Source organism: Uloborus diversus, chromosome 5 (genome assembly GCF_026930045.1).
Source record: "Uloborus diversus isolate 005 chromosome 5, Udiv.v.3.1, whole genome shotgun sequence".
NCBI classification, from domain to species: Eukaryota; Metazoa; Arthropoda; class Arachnida; order Araneae; family Uloboridae; genus Uloborus; species Uloborus diversus.
The window spans coordinates 178,955,847-178,980,946 of NC_072735.1; the positions used below are offsets into that span (position 1 = coordinate 178,955,847).

At 37.3% G+C, this 25,100-nt stretch overlaps 1 protein-coding gene across 1 annotated transcript; it reads left to right on the top strand.

Annotated features, from left to right (window-relative positions):
• Nucleotides 1-263: 263 nt before the first annotated feature.
• On the top strand, nucleotides 264-23,590 carry LOC129223306 (uncharacterized). The gene is made up of 5 exons (XM_054857872.1): nucleotides 264-379; nucleotides 8,208-8,355; nucleotides 13,192-13,376; nucleotides 15,462-15,698; nucleotides 23,141-23,590. Exons 1-5 carry the CDS (start codon nucleotides 264-266, stop codon nucleotides 23,469-23,471), a joined length of 1,017 nt encoding a protein of 338 aa, XP_054713847.1. The 3' UTR covers nucleotides 23,472-23,590.
• The last annotated feature ends 1,510 nt before the right edge of the window (nucleotides 23,591-25,100 follow it).

A 25,100-nucleotide genomic window follows, 5' to 3' on the forward strand; every position in this document is an offset into this window, starting at 1 on the left:
TCGGTCATCTGTATTCGCTTGGATATTTGTGAAGAAAAAATTCAACAGGCTGAAATCTTTCACACACACAGAGACGAACTACAGGGTTAGAAAGGGTAAAAAGTAGCTGACAAGAATTTCGGAAGATACTCATCGCCAAGTGTTAACAATTTCAGATACACGTCTTTCTTGCTTATGAAGTGTGCACTCATACAGTCTGTCGCCAAGTGTCTAGGAATGCATTCGTTCATGCATATCAATTTCACTTCTCCTTTCCAGGTGCCATGACGGAGGAGCCAGGGAAGAGACAGAGGGCGCACCTGGCCAAGAGCATCGAAGAAAAACTAGGGCTCATCGCCAAGATGAGGACCGAGCTCGAACGGAAAAAGAAGATCGCCGGGTGAGTGGACGCTGGTGACTTAAACAGGGATGCTCATCCTCCCAGGAGCGATGCCCCCCCCCCAGGTTTTTTTTTTTTAAAGCACTTGATTTTACATCATTAGCTTTCATGTATCGCAGATACATGAGATTGGAGCTAACGAGCTGATGTGTGCATCACATGACTTCCTTTTACTCCAATTTAATGTCATTTTCTCATTATTGGCAGTTTTAATGTGATTCAATAGTTTACTCTCTAAATATCACCAACAGTGGCCAAATTAAAAGCAGATTTTTAAAAAAAAATCGCCAAATTTATCGCCAAGTTGGCGAGAAAACTTGGCGACCAAAAAAAACTGGCGATATATCGCCAAGTGTCCGCCAAATTATAACATCACTTGAGTTTACATTGCAATTAACAATGATTTCCCCTCAAAAAAGGGCAAAAGACCCCCTTTGGAGCATCCGAATGCAACCAAAAGAGAAGGTGCACAACTAGACCCCACTAGGAGTCTAAGTACCAAATTTCAAACTTTCTAGCACATTCCGTTCTTAAGTTATGCGACATACTTACACACATACGCACATACATACGTACATACAGACGTCACGAGAAAACTCGTTGTAATTTACTCGGGGATCGTCAAAATGTATATTTCGGGTGTCTGTACTTTCTTAGGCATATATCCACGTGTGATCGGGTTGAAAAATAAACTTAACATTCATTCGGAGGTGAGAAAAATGGAAATTAAGGTCGATTTTTGAGTGAAATTTTTTTTGCGAATACAATACTTCCTTTTTTGTAAAAGGAAGTAAAAATTGCATTAAAGAAACTTTGATAACAAATTTTGAAATGTAGAAAACAGTAAAGTCATCAACAACAAAACAATAAAGAAATGTACAACGATTTGAAATAGAAAAATTACGTAAAAATACATGAAATACAAAATAATTCAGTCACTAAATGTCAACATCATCACCTTCCTGACTCGCCAATATCGGTCACAAATTATTTTCTTCGTTTCTCAAACACTACATTGCCCATTGTCGACTAGTGCACCAAAAAAGAGGGAGAAGAGCCACAAAAAAAAAAAAAAAAAAAAAGCTAATTTTATGTGTTTCTTCAAAAATTGGGTTATTGGATTTTTGCGTTATTCTTGATTATGTGAATTTCTTTCAAAAATTTGAAAGACGCACTCAAAACTTAGGACGGATGAGCAAGACCACAGTACACTCCCTCCGTCCAAATCAAAGCTCCATTTTCATTTTTATGAAACCAATAACAGGAGGGTCGGAAAAAAACCAAGCACTTATTGAGACAATTCCTCTTTCTTTAAACATGTTAATAGGGTAACACTATCCTTTTCAATCGGCCGTTAATTTCAAGCTAAAAAAGTGTAGCGGCAAATCTCTTTTACTTTTAAAAGTAAGGGGACAGTTTTCCCCCTTGCCCCCCCCCCCCAAATAACAAGAGTCAACCAAAAATATGCCCTTGAAAACTTTTGTATCTAGTCTGCAGATTAGGGGTGGTAAAGTAAGCAGACAAATGGAGACACCGGACCAAGTCCTATAACTCAATCCATTTTATTATCATAGAAGTTTTTCACGAGTAATATTAGTTTTTATCGTATCCAGACTTTAAGGAATAATGTCGTTCTTCGTATAATTAGGCCACGAAACATTCTGGTTGTTCATCAAGTTCAAACTGATTGGGTAAATAACTGAAGGTTCCTTGTACAGTAAAACCTGTAAAGTTGACCACCTTTGTAAGTTGACCACCTGTCTAAGTTGATCGCTTTTGTCAGGAACGGAATTAGTCCTATCTTATATGATGAAGGAAAACCTCTGTAACTTGACCACCTCTCTATCTTGACCACCTGTCTATCTTCACCACTAATATACACCAGCTGTGGTTTGGAGTATTGTAAAAAACCCTTGGTAAGTTGACCACTAGGCAAAAGCTATATCAGTTATGCCTCGAAGAAGAAACCAGACATTTTAGAAAAACCTATGAATATTTATGTTTCCATGGAAAAGCATTGGGCTACTGTTTAGTCCCAGAAAATGAGCCTAACTTCAATAAGGAGTTTTTTTTTGTTGAAAAGTAGATTACCATGGTTACAAATGTACAAGAAAAAATCAAATGAAGAATTTGAGTCACTTTTGACTTGTTATGATTTTTTAGGAATTGTTAATATCAAGTAAGTAGTTTTTCATAAGCAATGAGGCTTTTTTTTTTTTTTTTTTTTTGATCGATTCACAGAAATTTTAAATTTGTATGATACTTTACACGTCATTCTGGTAAATAATCTCTAAAAATATTTAAACATTTTTTCTTATTATTTTAAAGTAATGTTAAACAATGAAAGTGAATTTAAAGCATTCCAATTAATTAGAAAATGAATGCATTGGACAAGAAATGACAAAAAAAAAAAAAAGTTTTCATTACTACCCTCTATAAGTTGACCACCTGTTTAAGTTGACCACCAAAGTACTGCACCGCAAGTGGTCAACTTACACAGGTTTCACTGTATAATCAGGTCTCAAGGAATGTTTGTTGTCGAGTCCAGACTAATTGAATGTAATTGGATGAATAACTAACATTTCTGGTAGAATCATGCTGTGAGGAACATTTGATTGTTCATAGACATAGACTGTACCCCAAGGACAGCCATTCATTGTAATATGCTGCTTAACAATAAAGATCTCTGCTATGATTATGACCACTGAGAGGATACCTTACACGGCACTCACATTATTACTATACTTAAATTATAAATTAAGGGTTAGCTAAGGAGTAGCGCTTGGTCTTCACGCCTCTCTTCTCTTGAAGATATCTAGGCAACTGCAGCTAAAAGAGATAATAATACTTAGAAAAGCTAGATTATGCACGCAAAAAGATGTTTAGAATGGCCCTTGTCGTTTTAAGGAGAGTAAAATGGGTACCTAGTCATCATCAGAATTCAATGTGTAAAAGCAGGTCAATATTTTCTGAGGAAACAACAATCAGTGCAAGGGATTCTAGGCTTAAGGGCAGCGTCATGTGCAAGATTGCCAAAATCTGGAATATGTTTTAGACGATGTTCATGAAACTCGAGCTGCTGTAGAGCATCATGTATAACGTTCCGGCTTCCTCGTTAGGTTTGCCTGTGACAGTACCACAAGCGAAAAGCTTCAATCCTTCTGAATAAATAGAGTGTTTTATAAAAGACAGGCAAATCTTAAAAAGATGATATTAAGCATCCGAGCTATCAGCGTTTATCAAAGAATACATAAGTTAAAAACCCATTACTGTTGTAAATTGTCGGGATAGGAGTGACACTAACAGCATGTAAATATGTATGAATAAGAACTGTACAAAGTTTCGCCTTCATACATCCATTGGCCAATGAATTAGAAACCCATATTTTATTGAGCCACCTTTTGCACGGATAACTGCTCTGATTCATTTGGTCATCGAGTTTACAAGCTTCTGGAGTGCATTAACATCCAGAGAATACTATCCATTGGTTATGCAAATTTTTAGATCTTGTAAACTAGATGGAAGAGGAGAGCGCTGTCGGATGCGTCTTTCCACTACATCTCACCCATTTTCTATGGGGGTTAAAATCCGGGCCCTGCGACTTCCAACACCTTCCCTGCACTGTTAAAACAACAGGTTGCATTCGGCACCTTTCAGGGGTGAAACGCTTGTTCAGCAGCGGCACCCAATACGGAGCCGAAATGGCACCTCTAACTAGGGTGAAAAACAGGCACCTTTTAAAAAATAGGCAGCCGGGGTGAAAAGAATAAACCTTCGGAGAGAGAAATTGCACCCTCACTGTAGATCCTCCTCCCCCCAACCCCGTATTGTGTGCGTTTTTGAATACAGTTGTGTAATTCTTTTTTTTTTTTTTTTTAATAGTTTTGTTTTGATTCATGATATTTTACGTTTTGGAGATTTTTCACATTGCATGAATTCAGTACTGGAAATGATTAAAACTTGTAATTACAGCGTTTGATCATATTTCAGAGTTTTCAACATAGTTTAGAAGTGCTCATTGCTTTAATTCATCTGATCGTGCTCAACTCAGTGTTTCTCAACCTCTTTTGACCCACGGGTCAGTAAAAGCAAATGAAAAACATTAAGGACCTGTGAAATTTTTATCCTTTTCTTAAAAATAAATAAAATAAATAATAATAATTATAATAACACTCGGGCCGTTAAAAACTTGTGAAAAAATTCTGCGTACTGATGAGTTTTTTTTTTTTTTTTTTTTTTGTTTTTTTTTTACTAAGTAATATTAAAAATGAATAAACAATAAATATCTACCCACTTTACTTGGTATCAAAGAGTTGTCACAAATATATTTAAAGTTAAAGAAGAGTAATTATTTCAATAATCATAGTTAAGTTAATGATCATTTGTGAGAAATAACCGCACCGAAAGTAAAGTGTAGATGTACTTCTGAATTATTTACATGAAGAGCCAAAAATATTCTGGGATATTAAAGTTACGGAAAAACAAAATCGTTTCTCGAACGTTCAAAATTTCAATCAAGAGTAACAATAAAATAAAATGCATATGAAATTTTTCGACAGTTTCAAAACCTAAAGAAATAAGAAATTCCTAACGCTATCGAAATATTAAACGCTAACAGGAAATGATTCAAACACTTGAACGAAAAAGAAAGAAAAAAAAAAAGCTAGGCGGAGAGCGATTTCTTTTTTATTTTTTGCGCTTGCTGTTTTGTAGTAATCTACGAAGCACAAGAATCATTTTTATTTAGGTTCTCACATTTTGATTATTTATAATCTTATTGCGGTTATTATTTTGGTGATTAAATGTTTCTTATCGAGTACCAGTGTTGCCAGATTGGGGAAAATTTCCCCATTTTGGGGAAATCTGGTGCTCTGTGGGGAAATTTTGGGGAAATGAGTTTTGAGGGGAATTTTTTTTTCTTGGGGGGAAAACCTGGGGAAAGAAAAAACCTCGGGGAAAAAAGAATTTTTTTCGTGTTTAGATTCACGACAAGAAGTAATAGTTACATTGTTTGTATCAAATAGCGTTGATTTAGCTTTGCTCAACTTTATGGAATTCGCATTTCGCATTATGTGGAATATTATGCTACGGAATTCGCATTAATGTTCTGCGTGAGTAACTAGTTGATACGTGAAACAGGTACAAATAAGTGTGATGAAGGATAAATATATACAAAAATCATAGTTAAATGTAAATACAGAAGCAGAGTAGTAAATGCAAGTAGAAAAATAAACATTTGGCTATTTCTTATCTTTCAGTCAGGCGCTTGTATTTATGAATAGCGGCACCCGCACGGCTTTGCCCGCAGTAGAAAATTAAAAGGTGTTTTGGTTTCCCTGTATATTTACAAATAATGCATGATGAATTTCTCGCCAATTGGCTTGCCCACGTTACGGTTCCACGTTATGATAGCTTGGTAATTTACTCGTCCATCGTATGATAATTTTGCGCGGGAAAATGTTCTTAAAATTGGAATAGAAAAAGAACAAAATCGAATTTTCCAAATATCGTTTCGAGGTGCACACCCCTATGCTACAAACTAATTTTGTGCCAAATTTCATGAAAATCGGCGGAACGGTCTAGGCACTATGCGCGTCACAGAGATCCTGACAGACAGAGAGATATTCAGACAGACTTTCAGCTTTATTATTAGCAAAGATAACGATAAAGAAAGATAAAGATCAAGAAGACAAAAAAAAAAAAGCGGAAATGGGAAGAAAAAAAAGTTGGGGAATTTTATAAGAAAATTTGGCTTTTTGGGGAAAAAATATTTTTTCAAGAGACAAAAATATTGAAGGAAGTCGATTCATTTTAAGAAAATATTATTGGAAAAATAATTTTTGAATTTATGGAATTTTGATAGAAAACATTGCGTTTGGGGAAAAGTTGGAAGGAAATTGGGGAAACCTGGATTTGACCATCTGGCAACACTGTCGAGTACTCAAGAAAATAATGATAGATATATTTAGTAGCGTTTTGAATGATGGAAATTTCACGACAGTAACGGTAAACTGAAGCTAAACAACTAACGGTACTACGCTACCATAACGGACTAACGGTAACTGAAAAGCAGTAAACGTACTTTTAACTATGTTTGAAAGCCCTAAAAACTACAAAGTGATCAAAAGCTGTACTTGTTATTTTAAAGAATTATCCTAGAAAAGTTGAGATTTAATCCAATAGTGTACTTCATTCAATGTGAAAGACATAGAAGGCCACGCATAGATGCAACCTATCGTTCGACTGCCATATTGAAGTGGTTGAATGGTGAATGTTTGCCGGAAGCGCATGCGCCAGCGAGTCATTTAGCGATTGCTTGCTGTTTTGGCACCCCTGTCTGCGATTATCTGCTGTTTTCGCACCCCTGCTCTATTTCCTGGCGGTGGAACCTAAGGCCTACGGCTAAGAGGTGGGGTGCGTGCGGAGAAAAGTATGGCACCCTTGGCACCATGCTTTCACCTTAGGGGGAATATATTCACTCGTCTGGAACCCCTGGTTATAACAGTTTGGCCACCGGCGGTGGTCAGGGAAGGTGTTAGAAGTCAGATTGATGCTCAACGAACCAATTTTCATCACTTCTCGCAAGATGCATAGTTGCATTTTCATCCATGAAATATCCGTCGCCGTCAGGATAAAAATGCAACATTACAGGGTGCACTTGATCTGCCAGTATATCTAGGTATCTCATGGCTGTTTGTTTACCCTTCGAGGAACATCAGGGCACCACTTTCATGCCAGCAGAACGTGCTCCATATTATGAACTCCTTCCAGACCCTTCCACAGTGCACGCATTTCAAATTCATATCTCAAGGGCTTCTAATTCATTGTCCATAGAGTGTGTAAGAGCCGTTGGTCCGAGTATGCAACTGTCGCAATGTGCACTGGAAGATTCTCTTCTCTAATGGGGGAAAAGGAACTTTTTCGACACATCTGTAAATGGAAATGGTTTAGACGCTCAACAATTGTATGGAGATAGGTTTTTTATAACAAGTTTGTGCATCATATTAGGAACAGCAATAGGACTATGTGTCGTGGTCAGAAAAAAAGTGGCGTAAATCACCCTGACTAAATTTCGAGTCATTGAAAATTTTGTAAAACACAGCGTTAAATAACATGCATGGATTGTTGTGAATGGATGATGCTCCTCCTAGAGGAAAATTTGGACTGCTGTCTCAATCAGCGTCATAGACACCGGGACTTACATCGCTGTCATATTCTCACTTAAAGAAGTTTCGGCGAATGGATAACTTTCGTGCTTTCCAAGTGAATTGTATATTTTTTATACAAATGCTGAAATAAATTGTATATTTTATATAATATTCCATTTTGTTTGCACAATTAGTACACTTGATAGAGTGGAACTAAAGAAGAACATAAACCTACTTAATTCAATTTGTAAAATTTTTGACTTACTCCACTATCATTCGAACACGCTAATATGCGATCCATATTGAACCAGAGTAAAACCTTATCACAGGGTTTTAGGCCGCTACAGGGGTGGGTAGTGAACGAGATGAGTCAGGTATTTTTCAGAAAATTCTCAAATCTTTTCCCACTGTTGTAACGCTTGCATGGCCACTGATATTCATTTTTTGGACAATTGTAATCACATCTCATCAAGCTTGCTTTTGAAATTTAACTGTACTTAGAGCGTCCTTGCGTTGAATAACTGAACCTCCTTTGCGTTCAGATTACAAACATGCATTCTTTGACGAAAGTTGCTTGTTTGGATGAGTGCTATTATCTAAAATTTTTGCCTCCCTTTTATGAAGCATTCTGTACACATGTGTATTTTTCATGTTGTAAAAGTAGTGTGTTTTGAACGCAGGTCCTCTATTGACGACCAAATATCGGTCGCCGAGTACGAGTACCGACTGGTAAAGGAAGAGATGGCGCTGCTGTCGCTTCAAGAGCAACATTGGGAATCTGCCGCCCTCTGGGACAAACAGCCGCCCGCTGCCTCCCCGGACAATCAGGTGGGTCATTTCACGTTCACCTAAAGCTAGGCTTGCCAGAAATCGCGGTTTTCAGGCAAAATCCCGGTTTTCCGGCCGGTTTACTTCGCTTCCCGGGAAAAGATAAATTTGATTATAGATGACCAAAAAAGTCTAAACATAATTAACTGTGAAAGAATATTTAGGTTAATCACTTTCTCATTTGAACATTGATTTTCAAAATTAATATCAGACTAGCTAATAAGGATTTTTTCAACAAGATTAAAACAAAAAAAAAGACTTTCCAAAAAAAGTCCTAGCCAATAAAAAGTCTGTAAATAGTTAGTCCAGTCAATAGATACATTTTACCTTACAAAAAATGGGGTCAAAGATTTTTTTTTTTTTAATTTGTACATATTGATGCCGACATGGGAAAACCAAGTTATCCAACACGAAAGACCCCGGGAGAACTTTTGGGGGCCGAAAAACTTCAAAAATGTATGACTTTTTTTATTTTTTCCAAAATATCTCCGAAATGGTTCAACTTAGGAAAAAATATCAAATACAAAGTTTAAAGAACATTAAATTTCCTACAACTTTCGTATTTACAACTTTTTTGTAGCACAAATAACAAACTTGCTATAGCTCTTTGAAAATAGGCAGTTTTCCTCCACTCCGCAAAAAAAAAAAGCATTCACACCGAAAACAAAGCGTCACAATTATTAGAACTCGAATAGAAACTTAAGTTTCAAAGAGTTTTTCGACAGTTTAAGTTTCCTGCTCCTTCTTCACTGCTCACGGACTAACATTTCCGGTCTGACAGGGGTAATCTTCATCAGACTCCAATAACAGATGATACATAGCAGTTTGTAACTAGACTACACATTATATACATTCATTTGTGGCATATAATTCGTACATTCTAGTCTAATTATTACAAACAAAAATGCGATCTTTAAATATTAATGTGTAGGAATAAATATTTTGCAGCTAATAAGCAGAGCCCGACTAACTAAAAGTGAGGCCCAAGGCCCATAACAATTTTGAGGCCACTGAAGACTATTATTTTAAAAATGTGTGTATTTTTTGTATAGTTGTAATGCTATGCATAATTCTTTAAGTAATTTGGGGCCTTTTAGGAAGAGGAGGCCTCAGGCCCAGGCCTAGTTGGCCTGTGCGGTAATCAGGCCCTGCTAATAAGCAAACAAACAACACAATCATGCATCCTATGTTGATACAATAATAATAATAAAGCCTCCCCCCACCGCTCATGAACTAATATTTCGGATCTGATAGAGGTAGTCTTCATCAGATTCCAATATTATTTGATTTATATTTCAGTTTGTAATTTAATTACATAATCTACACATTCATTGAAAGCACATAATTCGTACCATCTTTTCTAACTATTACAAGCGAAAATGAGATAATTGAATATAAATGTAAATTAATAAATATTAGGGTGCTAATAAGCAAACAATAGACACAATAATGCACAAATGAAGGTACAATAGTAATGCGTAATGAACACTTTGAAAATATTCTGCAGAAACTGACTTTCTAAGGCATAAACCCAAAAGAATTACCTTTCAAAATGAAAATCGAACTGTGGAAGTTTAATAAGTGCATCTAAATTACAGGGAGATTCATTCGACCTTAAAGCAAATAGAGAAAAGACAACAAAATACGTTGTTTATCTTCTTCGAAGCCGTTTAGAAGGCCCAGGTTCTCCTTGTTCAGAATCTGTAGGGGGTAGAAAGAATCTGTGGTCCTTGAATTGTTCATCTCCTTGTTGTTGTGATTCCAAAAGCTCCTAAGACAAATCATCTTCTGCAGTCTCATCCAAAGATGAAATTTGTGCAACATTTTCACAATTTATGCCACTGCAGTGTTTGCACATGCTGAAGCATTTCAAACCCACCTTGCAACAAGAACAGGCTCTAGTACAATTTTTCTTGCAGGTACAATAAGATACAATCTTCAAAAGAGTCTGAGGAGCTGAATCACTTTTCAAGTCAACAGGCAATAGACCTTGCATTCTGTGTTCCCAACCCCATTTCCCTAGATCAATTATGTTGCCCAACCAACTTAGAATTTTCTGGTTGCACCAATATGAATGATAACATCCAGCATTTTTTTCTTTTTTTTTTTTTGCACACTGCAAAATTTATTTTGGCTCTGTATACTGGTTTTATAAAAAGATTAAATCGTAAAGTATCCAAAGATAGGTTCAAATACCTTACGTCACCTGCGTATAATAGTTTCAAAATATTTTCTCCAGCTGCAGCTACGGCATCATGATGACTGATCGGATCCATAAATACTTCAATAGCTTCCGAAATTTCAGGAATTTTTTTGACTATGTTGCACAACTTAATTTTGCCTTGGCCAAAGATTGCCGATATCGTATCACACCCGCTAAACGCATAGATAAAAAGAATATTGCTGGGGTCAAACTTAAGGGATTTAGTGGGGAAAAAAACAAATCACAAGTATTCCCTTTTCCAGGTTTTAAAAAGAACAAGTTGCTGAAAGGCTGTCCTAAAACTGTCATCAGCACCAACAGATCCATATCCTCACCCGCTATAACAATCTTTTCAATTTCCTTCACTTTTGAAAGAACAGTAAGTCGGCATCTTCTTGAACCTGCCTGGCTTCAATGTCACCCTCTTCGAAATACGTCTTAAGAAGTTGGATAAGACGATTTTTGTTGTTATAATTTGCCAGAAATCTTTCTTGGGGAATTTAGCTTACCAAGTTAGGTTAAACCATTACTTCGAAGGAAGAGATTGATTGCTCATTGATATAGCATTTGTGACAGGCAGTGTGAATTATTACTTCTTTTAAGTCCTTCAAAAATCACTGATGATCCTCATTTTGACGTTTTGTACTGCATCTCTGAAGATTTTCTATTATTCATTCAAACTGATTTTGCAAATAAAAAAAAAAAAAAACATCTTGGTCAGGCGTAATCATTTCTCCAAAAAAATAAAAAATAAAAAAAAATTGTAATACCGAACACACAAATTGATAAAACATACTCTTGCTCGAACTCTGAAATGACCAATACGCGTTGTTATTGAGTCGATACATCGCATTTGGAGAAAAGAAAGGGATAGAATGGGGGTGTTTTGTTTATGTTAAAGGAAACAGAGGCTGATTTACCCTCAGCTGCGAAAGACAAATCATTTCCAAGGTCAGGCAGTCGGTGTTTCTCCTTTTTTCCTTCGTTATCCGATGCGCCTTTACGAACTTTGCTGAGGGGTTCAGAAAAAGTGTGACATTCAAGAAGTTGTAACTCGCTTGCTTTTCATGCTACAAAAATGTTGTAATGACAAAAGTTGAAGGAAATTTAATCCTCTTCAACATTTACATTCGAAGTTTTTCTCTAATTTTAACCATTTTTGAGATATTTTGGAAATGCCGCAAAAAGTCACAAATTTTTGGGGTTTTTCGGCCCCCAAAAATTCTCCCGACGTTTTTCGTGTTGGATAACTTGGTTTTTTCATATTGGCACTAGTATATACAAATTTAAAAAAAAAATCTTTGACCCCATTTTTTGTAAGGTAAGCCAGTTTTTTTCTACCTATTGACTGGACTAAGTGTTCAAATTTTTATTCCTCCTTCAAAGTGTTTCTTCTTACTAAAGGAACTTGCAAAAATTAACATGTACGAAATTTATCTGCTTTTGTCATTTCTAAGTACCCCTGTTTTAGGTTCATAATTAGTAACCATTTATTCATAGCATTGAGAATGAACTTCCCTATAAATCCCCCCCCCCCAAAAAACAGCCAGGACTGTGTATCCTTTTGCATACTCGCGATGCTGGAAGGAGGGGTGGAGTTCAGGTGCCCCGGTTGAACATTTCAGAAATCTGGCAAACCTACCTAAAGCCATTCCGATACCATTATCGTCTTTTTAAAGGGCAGGAAGTGTAACGAAGTAACAACTAGGTATATCGCTATTTTAGATTATCGTGCTTGTTGTTCGTGTTCTGAGAATAAAAAGAGAGATTGGGGAAAATAAGAAAAAAAAAGTTATGTTTTAAGGTAATGAACACCATGTCAATTTAAAACACCGTATCTCAAAATTTGAAAACAAGACAGCGTCGTTGATTGTTGATTTCACGTATGAAAGATAACACACTTTGATATAACACTTTGCCATTCCGGCCATTGTTCGCGGATTTTTAGAAGTTTCATGAAAATTGCACCGTTTTTACGATTTTAACCACATAATTTATATTTGATACAGTCCGCCTCCCCTTTCCTGCCTTAATTCAGGGTTCAGCAATTTTTTGCGGAATCTGCTATTGTTGCTGCTCAGAATGGCCTCCATTGTTTTCTGACTTGAAACCTTTGGATTTTTATCCGTAGGTTATATCAAACAATAAGTGTATGCAACCCGTATCCCAACATTGCAGGAGCTTCGAAACCATATTATCGCTGCTTATACCAAGAGGTGTTTTCTGCCATGTTGTACAATTGTGCAGCAAAAAGAACAATCTCATGCCTAGTTACGTATTTATGCTGAAAAACAACATTTTGAGCATTACAGATACAGATACATGAGCATCTTTTCTAGCGAGTGCAGTTTTGTTCAACGTGATCAAACAAAGGTGCGTTCTGTACTTTTGCACAGCAACCGTTTCTTCTGTCCACTTGCATCATTTTTACCCAAGCTTGCATTTTTTTGCGAAAGGTGTACTTTTTTGAACAGTTTTGTAGTTAACTTTTTTTTATATATATATCGTCCCGTTTTCGAGATATGAACTTTTATTTCCGAATTCTGCTGGGTAATAGTTTGCTTCCCGTTTACCCCATGTTTCCTTTCACCCCACCTGATCCTTTATCTAATCTTCCACGTTTTCTTTCGCAGAGAGTGTGCGAGGCGTTGCACTCGTATATCCAGTCTGTCCGGGAGAGGGGCTCCATCCCAGCCCTACATGCCAGCGAACATCCGGCCCTGGAGAACTCAGTCCTGGTGTCCTGCGGACAGGAAGGGCCCTCCATACCCCAAGTGGAGTGGGCACACCACAGCACCGACCTGCAGGCCGGAGACAGGTAACGTGACCCAACTGGTGGTTAATGGGGGTGTTTCATTCAGTCAAAAGAGTGTCTAAAAGGACACTGAAACTGATAAAATGTTTCATCGTGTGACGTCACAAGTGAAGAGGGTCATCTTGAATCTGATCGCGGGGCTGTCATTTCTGGCAAGATATCGCCCTTTGTGGTTTTTCACTGCGAGTAATTATTAGCGGAACGAGAATTTTTAGCTAAAAATATTCATTTGGCAAAATTTGGCTATAGCCTGAAACTTCGTTCTGGTAACCCTAGCGACTTGTTTACTTGGACGTCAGCAACGAAGGTGAAAACAGCGACTGAACTTCTTTTAAGATTTTTTTAAAGAGAAAATATTACCAAAAATTAATAACAAAAAAATTGGCTCCCCATGCTTTCGACCATGCTTTTTCAGAAAAAAAAAATATTTTCGAAAAATGGAAAGCAATCCAATGACGAAAATCAGGAGTTGTGACAAGTCCTTTGTTTTTTCTTTCAGTCACAGAACTGTCCATTCATAAAGTTCACAATCGCGGAAACGTAGACCTTTGAAAAAATTATCAGGAACCCTTTCCCCCTCATCGCGGGACGTAATTTGTAGACAGCCCCTAAAGCGGATATTGCTTATTACCAGTGGTGAAGCGCTGGAGAAAAAGCCGGGACTTTTTCCTTGAAGATTGAAGATACAAGAACAAGGTTATGAAATTAAGAGTTAAAATTTAAATAAGAGGAGTCTCTGCTGTAAAAATAAAAAAAAATAAGGCACGCCGTTCTCCTGTTACGCTCCTCGAGGGTGATTTGAGGTTTTATCACTCAAAAGAAAGGAAGCTTTAAAAGTACTCCTTTTTAAGAGTTTTTTCGTCAATGAAACCATATACACGCGTGAGCCAAAAAACGACTTTCGTCAACAATTTGACAAGAAACTAAAAGAGATTTTTAAACTCGATTTTTTGCAGAGATCCAGGCCTTGCAATTTGATGAAAATCTTTCTGCTTTGATGACCGTGAAATGTATTTTAGAAAAAACACATATTGCGATTGTCGTTGAATGAAAAGGATCATCTTTGTTTTATAAACAGTTGTTCTAATTTTTACGGTAACACATCGCAAAGTAAAGCACTAAACCAATCGATAGAAGTGAGACTTTTGTATTACAAACATTTTAATTATTCATCGATCACTTTTGACTAGCATATATAGTGTTTATCATTCCTTTACTTATATATGTGTCACTGTATAATCTCTTCGTTCCTAAGAAGAGAAATTTTCTTTTTCGTACACATAACTCATATTGCCGCACAGTGTAATCTAACTGACGATCACAACGGTTCAATCGGCAAAGCACTGAGCTTCGTATCCATCGGATCCCTGATTGAGTCCCGGCCAAGATATCTCCAGCATATTCCCAACAAAATTGTAAATTTTAATGACGAAAATAGATTATAAACAACGAGAAGGTAAAACATAACTCGAAGTGTGTTGGTTATACACACGTGTTTCAATCATTGAGAAGAGATTGAATGGAGGGAGTGAAGACTTTTATTCGTAAAGCGAAGGTCCCAAGTCACGTGATAGCTTTTGAAGCAAGGCATTGGAAGAAATTAAATTTCTATCTCTAATTCCATGCAAAACATCTTAACAATTCGTCGTTGTTGAGTCACATGTCTTGACGTCTTTACTTCAGTTGTTGCGAAGCCAATGTTGGACTTGCTGCCAATTATTATGCATTTAATTATTCCTGCTCTAAGGTTTCAACGGATGCTCTGTTGATAACCAGCAGCTGCTGTACACGCAACGTACGGACAACGAGAATGAAAGAAAGCGAGAAGAGTGCATGTGCGACGTTTCGTCACACAAGAAACAACTGCGTCACTTCCGACACACAAAAGTTTTCCGATTCGAAATTCAAAGTCTTCACATAAAAAAAAATCACTTCAAAAACCTCGAACGTTTTTCCAACGATATTCTAGTCATAAAGATGTTTCTCTCTGGTAGAAACCTATGTTAACAGCTTCGCGAGCCTTGCCGGAACTAGTTTTTGACAAAAAAAGCCAACATCCAGGATCGTGATAGATTTGTCTCTCTGCAGGTTGCTGGAAGTGAACGGCCACCTGTTGATCGGCTGCGACCCGACGGAGGTGAGTCGCCTACTGTCCTCTTCTCGTCCAGTGTGCAGGGTCGTCTTCCTGAGACCTGTCGCCTCCCCGCGTCACGTGACAAAGGGAGGCCGGGAGACCTCGAATCTGAGGCGGGAGCTCACCTCCGTCGTGGGGAGGCTCAACCACACCATGCTGGAGAACTCGAGGCTCAAGGACCAAAGCAACAGGTGAGGTGAATCTCCCGTCGACATTCGACAGACTAACTTATAACACAACTCAGATTCTGTGGATCATTTATTAGTGTTACATGCAATACACCGATAGTTGGGTTATGTCATACAGAGGCTGCAGTTTCATTCTTAGTATGGACTCATCAGTTTGGAATGGTCCATAACCGCGCTGGAGGCAGATGTCCTCTCATCGAAGCTGAGAGACTTCCCGATGGGAAGTCACGTCACTCCCCCCCCCCCCCCAAAAAAAAAAAAAACTTTTTCGGCAAATTTGAGGGCAATATTGCAATTCTTAAATAGTGAATGCACCTTCTCATTAGATATATACATAAATGATTTCATTCTCAAGCAAAACATTCTTAAAATTCACAAGACAAGTTTTCCCAAAAGCGTTTTGAGGGTAAAGTTTGGCGTTTTTTTTGCTTTGAAGGGCTTTGCAATGAGGGGCATAATGAGAGGTCGCTACCAATCACAAGACGACTAAACGAGAAAAAAAAGGTGTGATTAAAAACTTATGTCACCCGATTGCTACCTCAAAAAATAAATGAATAAAAAAATGAAAAAAAATATACATTAATAATAGTGGCGTACCAAGCATGGGTGACACCTGGGGCGGAAATTTGTGATGTAATCCCCCCCCCCACAAACGCAAAAAAAAGGTTTTATTTTACTAGATAAGCATGGAATTCATAGTTTTCAGTCGAAGTACTGACAATGTGAACCTAATCCTGAGTATAGTATTCACTCCATGATGTAGGGTGGAAGTAAAAGGAATTCCAGGGAGTTTCCTCGCGAAAAATTTTCAAATTTGTATTCTTAAAAATGCATTTCAGCTTCATGTTTTTCAGAACTTGCAATTCCCCTTTAGGTGTCACCCCCCCCCAGACGGTTAACACTCGGGACGGACCGCCCCCCCCCCCAAAAGGCTTTAGCTCAGAAGTGCCTGTAACCCCAATAGCAATCACGAACTTTCCCCTCCCCCCACAAATACCATGAAAAAACCTCTTGAACAAAAGACCCCCCCCCCAAAAAAAAACCCTTAAACGCCCCCCTAAAACTTTAAATGGCGAAGTCCAGCGCCATTCCAGGACTACCGCCCTCCCGGTTGGATAAGCCAAAGACTGGCAGCAGAACTTATTTTAGTTGTCTGTGACGCAAAATATAAATTTCAATAATAGACTACAAGACAAACCTACATTAGATTAATCCTAAAATCTAAATGAGCACCAAGCTTAATAATAAGATGCTGAACTTAAAAAATACAAGTACATACTACACCCGGAGATTATATCCCAGAAAATACGATAAAAATCTTCGCTCGATGAAATTCAAGATTTTTTTTCTCTAAAAATTTTAGGTTTTTTTCTCTTTCAAAAAGAAATTGTCGGCAGACTTTCTCAAGAATCTACGAGATACACCATAGCGTCGCGATGTATCTACTTTCGAGTAATTACACATGAGTAATTATTGAAATGTTGACCGTTAAAATCAAATTGTAGCCAGGCCCGTCAACCCGTCATTTAAAGGGGGGAGGGGAAACCAGTTTAGACCGGTAAAATCTTTTTTTTTTTTTGTAATATCATAAAATGTTATTAAAACTATGCAAGAATATGTTTCAAACGCGTTTTTCTCGAAAAAACGTTTTTTTTTTTTTTTTTTTTTTTTCCAACTGGTGTGCATTCTAGTTCAAAAAATTTTTGACCAATTTTTCTGTAAATGTGTGAATATTTTTTATTCAATTATACTCTGTATGAACCTAACTCTTGAATGATATTGTTAATAATTTCTTTTTTTCCATGCAAGAAATGTTAAAAAAAATGGTAGAAAAACATAACATTGTAATCGAACACCTCAAAAACTTGCGATTTTCAACTTTTTTGATCACAATTAGGTTCATATTCTACGGAAATATGTTGTTTACTAGAGAAAAAAATTGTAATGATTACAGACAAAAATTGTGACTTCGGTAATGCACACCAGCAACAAGCTCTGATGGCGACTGCAAATGGACAGCAGCTTCTAACGCCACCAACTCTGGTAGAAGTAAATTCAAACAATTACAAGGTGTACTTCAAAATATGAATAAAATATCCTGAAAGTTTAAAGAAATTCTGATTTTTCTTTCCTATTAAAAACGATCTGATGTGTGCATCACATGACTTCCTTTTACTCCAATTTAAAGTCATTTCCCCATTGTTGCCATTTTAAACGTGATTCAATAGTTTACTCTTTAAATATCACCAACAGTGGCAAATTTAAACCAAATTTAACAATTAAAAAAAAAATCACCAACTTTGCCCCAAGTTGGCGACAAAACTTGGCGACCAAAAGACTGGCGATATATCGCCAAGTGTCCGCCAAATTATAACACCACTTGAGTTTACATCGAAATTAACAATGATTTCCCCCCGAAAAGGGGGGAAAGACCCCTTTAGATACACCCAAATGCAACCAAAAGGGAAGTTACACAACTAGACTCCCACTAGGAGTCTACGTACCAAATTTCAACTTTCTAGGACATATCGTTCTTGAGTTATGGACATACATACGCACATACGTATATACAGACGTCAAGAAAAAACTCGTTGTAATTAACTCGGGAATTGTCAAAATGGATAATGGATATTTCGCGTATCTATACGTTCTTAGGCACTTATCCACGTGTGGTCGAGTCGAAAAAAGAAAAAAAAAAAACTCAACATTCATTCGGGGGTGAGTAAAATGGAAATTAATGTCGATTTCTGAGTGAAAATTTTTTCGCGAATACAATACTTCCTTTTTTGTAAAAAGCAGTAAAACTCACGAAAACCACTAAAATTTCGGCCTCCTAAACTAGTTCCCCCCCCCCATAAAAGATTTCCAAGGGGTGGGGTGTAACATAATTACACGAGGTTTTCAAAATACGTGGGCTCAATTGACCTCTCTGATTGAACGTCTGACTGGCCTGGTTGAGCCTTTATAAACTATTTTTCTTAACTTGGTTAAATCAAGATGCTTCAATTTAAAAAAAAAATAAAAATAAAAAAAAAAACGAGTAAATTGCGATCGAGCGATAGCTGGGTTTCAGTTTTCTTCAGTAAATTTTAGACACAATACAGTATGTTTGTGATCTCTTCCTCCCCCACACGCACAAAATCCTATAGTTTGGCGCAGACCTAACCCGACAGTATTGTGAAGGCTACGCAGATCCTAAAGACAGCATTACGACGCTGACAGGTTAGAATAGCCTCAATTATAGAAGATTCTCAAACAAATAATTCTAACCTTCCCGTAGCATAAGAAACTAAATTATACTCTTAAATTAAAACATTCACAATAATTTAAAACTCCACGACAAGATCATTGGAGACAATCCAATATTAAATATAAATCTAGTACGCACCTTTTGTACTACGATTCACCTTCCAGCACACGAAGGTCGTAGGATCATCGTACTTGCTTTTTATTGTTCGATCACACGAACGAAGCAGTAAAATGAATAAACAAGAAAACTCAATTACTGAGCTACAAATTCGGAGCAACCATTCTGCGCAGAAAACTCCAATTTAACTAACGGCAGATTCACTAAGACTGCGTTCGGAAACGATCCACCGGTTACACCGCGTGGTTAGACCGGTGTGGTTATGACGTATTTGGAATTTCTCTCGATTCGATTCCGAGTCACAACTGACTACAACTGTATTTATGTCGAGGACTGCATACTAAGTGCCTTGCCTCCATTATTTTTTTTATACCGATAGATGGCAGCACCATCACCGGATCGTGCAGTTAATGAGAATTTAGAACTAGACCAGGAGCCAATAGCTACCTGGTGCTAGCACCCCCAGAGGTATCGTTTCACTTGGAGGACATTGAGACCACGAACATATTTAACGTCGCCCAGTTCCCTTTAATGACGACGGTGGATCTTCGACCATCGAGGTTCGAACTCAGGACCCTCCGGCCCCGAATCCGACACTCTACCGATCGGGCTACCACGGCCCCTGAAATTTCTCTCGGAAGCCTGGTAGAACAGCTGTGTTTCCGAACGCTGGTGGTTACACCGCGGTAGTTCTAGTTTAGCAGCAAACGACACTCCAATCAAAGTATAACTTTCGTAATGGGGAAAGTCACGTGCGATACGATCAAAACATGAAACACTACTGGATTGGCCAACACAGACTTTGTGACGTATGTGACCTCGCTAACCGCTTCCAGACTGCGGTACGACAGGTTGCTACCAAGTCGACCCCCAAAAAACGACCGCAGCGTTTCCGAACGCGGTTGAGTGACGTCACCGGTTCGACCGCAAGCGTTTCCGAACGCTTGCGGTAGCACCGAGGCAACCGATCCTTGTTTCCGAATGCTTCCTAAATATTGACCAAGTGTTACCTCCAATGGAAGAGATAAACTTTTTTATCTTCTTTCAAAACTTTTGAACACATCCCAAAGGCCCATCGTGGCTGAGGGGCCACAATTGTCTGTTCCGGCAGCTGCCTACGCGTCGTAAGGAGGGGACGGGTTTGATTCCTTCTTTCACCAAGTAATATTTCTTTCTCTTTGTTATGTAACAACATAAAGTCGATTTTTATTGTACAGTAAAAATCGACTCTGTCTTCGAAATCCTCTGATGCGTGTGAAGCTGGTTAGCTCCCTGTTCCGAAAATATTTTAAAATATATAACAAAATTTAAATACTACTTACAAGTTTTGCTTTCATTTTTATGTTGATGTCATCCGGATCCTTACAGAACATTTTAATTTAGACAACTTATCTAGTCATGTTCCTCATGGGCTTATCTAGCCGAGCATGAAGTACAATCAAACCTCCATATATCGAACTTCCACATATAAAAAATTTCTATTCATCGAAATCCCAGCAAATTTCCATGTCCATTACATAGAAAAATTGCTTCCATATATCGAAAAAATCTCTATTTATCGAATTTCTTTTACAGACATAAGTTGATTTTTTTTCCACTTTAAACTGTTTGTCTCATGAAAAATGAAGGTTAGGGGAGAAAATTATGTTCACCAAAGGTTGCTACGAAACTCACAAGGAGTTTGGGATTGAGGGGTGTGTAGATAGATCGTTGTTCCGTTCTGGAGTTCTTAAATTCCCTCCAGTTTATTTCAAATGTTAGTTGCAACCAGTAATAAAGTAAAATCAGTTTCGAGTTATTCCTATTATCTGTTGATTATCATTATTAATCTTTTTAGCTTCAGTGAAAATCATTCAAGTTAAGTACTAGATTGTGATTTTTTACTTTTCTCCCGATTACATTGTCAAAACAAAAATCCCCTAATGTTTGGTAAATTTAGTATTTCCGCAAGCAGAGTTCCTGCTATTATGTGAAATCGGAAGGTAGTAATAAAAGTACAGAAATTGCAGAAAACTCACTCAAAAACATGAAACGGCATTACAGTTGGCAAAAACTAGTTTCATTTTAATGTTTTAAGGATATTTTTATGATAAACTAAGATCGTTTCTGAATATCGAAATTTCTATATATCGATTTTTTTTCCCGCAATTTGCCACTTCGATATATGGAGGTCCAACTGTACCGTTATAAATTTCCGAAGGACCAACAGCTTAAGATGGGCTCCGAACCACTGCGACATAATGAGGTAGGTATCCCATTCTGATTCGCAGTAAATCGTCTCTCGATTGGTCTGTTGGACACCCCAGGTATCAAGCGCATGGCCAGGAGATTTGGAGACGAAATTCCCTCGAAACTCGGAATTTTCATTTTGTAACGGTAGAAAGGGGCTAAAATTATCCATATCTCCTTCCGGAACTATAGGACATCCCCCCCTCCCTGAAATTTTTTCTGAATATTCCACTGCTTGGTGTGGAGTGCACCTTTAGTGGTTGTGTGATCTGACTTCAAACGGAAAGGGGCTTTCGTTTCTTTGCTTAGAGAGCAACGTACTTGAGTTGGGCCGTCAAAGAAGATAGCGCTATGACGGAATAAGTGACAAGTAATGATAAAGCTGTTGGTTAGCATGTTAATTGGAAACAATGACATGCGCGAATTGTTCACTACAAAAATTTCTGTCCATGACGAAGTAGCCATTGAGAAGGAATAGATAGAGAGAGTGCAACCCTACTATTCTTATTCGGCAACAGTACCATGTGACTTAGGGAGCAATTTCGAGTTGACCGTAACCGCTGAAGAAGTTTTCATTAGCTGAAGCCATGCATGAAAACAACCTTTAACTGTAGAAGGGAAAAAAAAGATTTATAGTAATAGTGCAGTATTCTAGCATTGTAAACTGTGAAGAAAAAGCCACACCAGGAGGTCCAGTAACTTTTCCCTAGCATGTACGAATGTTTTTTACTTCTAAGTAAAGAAAAAATAACATTTATATGCATTCAACGAGTACATATTCCACAGTTGCCTATATTTTTTAATTTTTTCTACTTATTTTACCTATAGAAGTTATAAAACATTGTATATCTTGAGTGCAAGTAACATTTTAGTTCCATAAAAACACTTCTTACTTAACTAGTAATTATTTTAACGGCTCTAAGCACTTCTCGCCATGCTCCTGTGAACAGCAGATGCGCAAGAATAAAGATTTGCTATTTTTTGCTTCAATTCAAATACTAGTATGCCTGCGTATGAAATCATTTCAAAACATTGATTACGATACATATGAATCCATAAATTTTCAGTCAATAACAGAACACTTTAAACTATTTGTACATGCCCGTCATTTCAAAGAATAAACATCAAAATACATGAAAAATGCAATGACATTATATTTTAAAATCCGATAAGAAGTGGGGAGAGAGAGTTTGAATGATTGGCCTGTATTTGTATCCGTTATTTATTTATTTATTTATTTATTATGTGGAAAGGAGTTGGAGCCAGAGTTGCTCTGTTTGGAGCCCCGATTTCATAATAAGCGCCGTCGCGTCGTCTGAAAAATATTTAATGCCAAAAGAGCGATTGCGTGCCAAAACGCGACACCTTCCCAGCCAAACAAGTCACCTGACCTGGGAAACATTGAGTCCCAAGCTTATTTCACTGAGACATTTGCTATGGCTCCCTCCATTAGTATTCCTTCTCAATGGAAATAGCATTATGATAATTTAAACCAACTATGTAATCTAAATAACACATCCTCGTGTTACTGGTATTTTACTTATTCGCTATCATTGAAAATGACTTCCGCTTCAATACGACTCATATATGGGATGTGGAGAGTCATACAAAATTCATACCCTGATCACTTGGTCTTCTTTTAATATTTTTCTATCTTTTAAATTTTTATTCTTGAGTTTTAAAATTGTTTTTAATGTGTTTTTATGGATCACGCCCTTCTAATCAATCCGAATCTTCTCTTTTCTCATTTTTGAGGTTTTGTAATAATTTACCTTGCTTGGCGAGAGGCATGACATGTATGGTTTAAACCCAGTTTGTCATTAGTAACAGCGGTTATTTTCTATTCCAGACTACAGAGCGAATCCGAAGACCTCAAAATACAAAACCAGAAGCTCAAACTGCAGATTCTCTCCCTGCAGAGTGTCCTGCTCTACCTCTACCGAATCCTCGAAAAGAACAAGTACCAGGTGGACTGCGACACTTTCGACTCGGAACTCTTCTCGCAGTGCTCCAGCATCTTCGAACTGCTCAGCAAGGACAAATCGAACGACCTCAGCGACAAGTCGACGACGTGCAAGAACGCCGCCGAACTGATTGCCAACATAGAAGTGCCCACCAAAACTTTCAAAGGTTCCAAATCTCTGCAGGTTGTGTTGGAGGAATCGTCTGACAACAGGTAGCAGAAAGAATATTTCTGAAAACGGTGGTACAGTACAACCTTCGTTTATCCGGAATAACTGGGACCAAAGGCAATCCGGATCAACAAAAATACCAATAATCCGGGTACTAAGCAAAACACATCCTCATATATATATATAATAACGAATGATTGAGTAACACTGACGTTATCAACAATTAGTGATGTAAAATACCCAGGTATTTATTTTTAAGGGTAAATACCCAGGGTGTATACAGGGCCGCCGCTACCAGCAATGGGGCCCGGTACCAATTTTCATTCCGGCCCCCCCCCCATGACCCTCGCACCCCCATTCCTTTTTTTAACTGTCGCGCTTCATTTCCTTTCACTCACACACTTATTAACTTCAAAATGAGTAGTTTAAAATTGCATTCATATGTGATGTTCAATTGTTTAGTTGCCGATAGTTTTTTTTTTTAATTTTAATGTTAATTTAAAATTTAATCATCTTTTATAAAATATATTTTCAAATACAGTAACTTCATGCGGTAAAAATTGGATAATTTGTCATGTTTGAGATAAGTGAGGTTACATGATTGTGAATTATGAATGTTCAGTAAGGCGAAGCCGGATGAACGAAGGGAAAAAAAATCCGAATTACGAAATAAAAAGCTCTAGACGTAAAAATTAAAGCCGAACAATGGTACCGTAATGATATTATAAGTCGAAATATCATTGAAATAAATGCTGAATTTATTACCACACATACATATTACATTTGACTTAGATAATCCACAGTCAGGAGAAAGTATTGAGTTTCTAGAGTAAATATAAATTAATAATCGAAAATAACATATACATATAATCTCTCCGAACATGAGATTTTAAATTTATATTTAAATTAACTTACATACGTTTCCATAACTTTAACTTCTAACGAATATAGATATACCTGTCTGGATTACAGAATGGACATTTAGTGTTTTTTTTTTGTCAGTAACATTCACTAACATATTCTCACCCTACGTACTTTTTTTGTCGCAAACTCGTGTATGACTGAATTAAAATCCACTTGTGCTGCCAACTGGTGCTCAATGCCAAGAATAGCTAGCGAATTTAGTCTGTCTTGTCCAATTGCTGATCTAGTCCATGTTTTAATTCGATTTCCTAATTTACTAAATGCCCTTTCAGCTTGGGCGACAGTCAAGGGGAGAGTGCAGAATATGCGAAGGGCAATACATATGTTAGGAAATATTGTTTGAAGCTTTCTGTTGTAAATCTCATTCAAAAGCACTAGGGGAGAAAGTTCAGTTACTTCATTAAACACTGACGAATGAATGTTTCTAATGTGAATAATCTCATTTCCAAGTTGACTATTTAAGTCGATTGCATACTTTGATGACAAGCATGCAGACAGCTTTTGCACTTCTTCATCATCTAAGGACATATATTTCAGTATTGGTTTAAATAGAGAACAAATTTCTTTCATTTCTTCAAAACGAGTATTTATATCAATTATAATAAAGTCCAAAACTGTAAAAATTAGTTCTGTTCGAAATTTATATTCACCGGGTAAGAGTTCAGTACTTTGATGCATTGCTTCTTCTTCAACTTCTGCTCCTTCGTCAAAAAATACTTTTCTCTTTTTTGTTCGTTTTTTTGAATTTGAAAA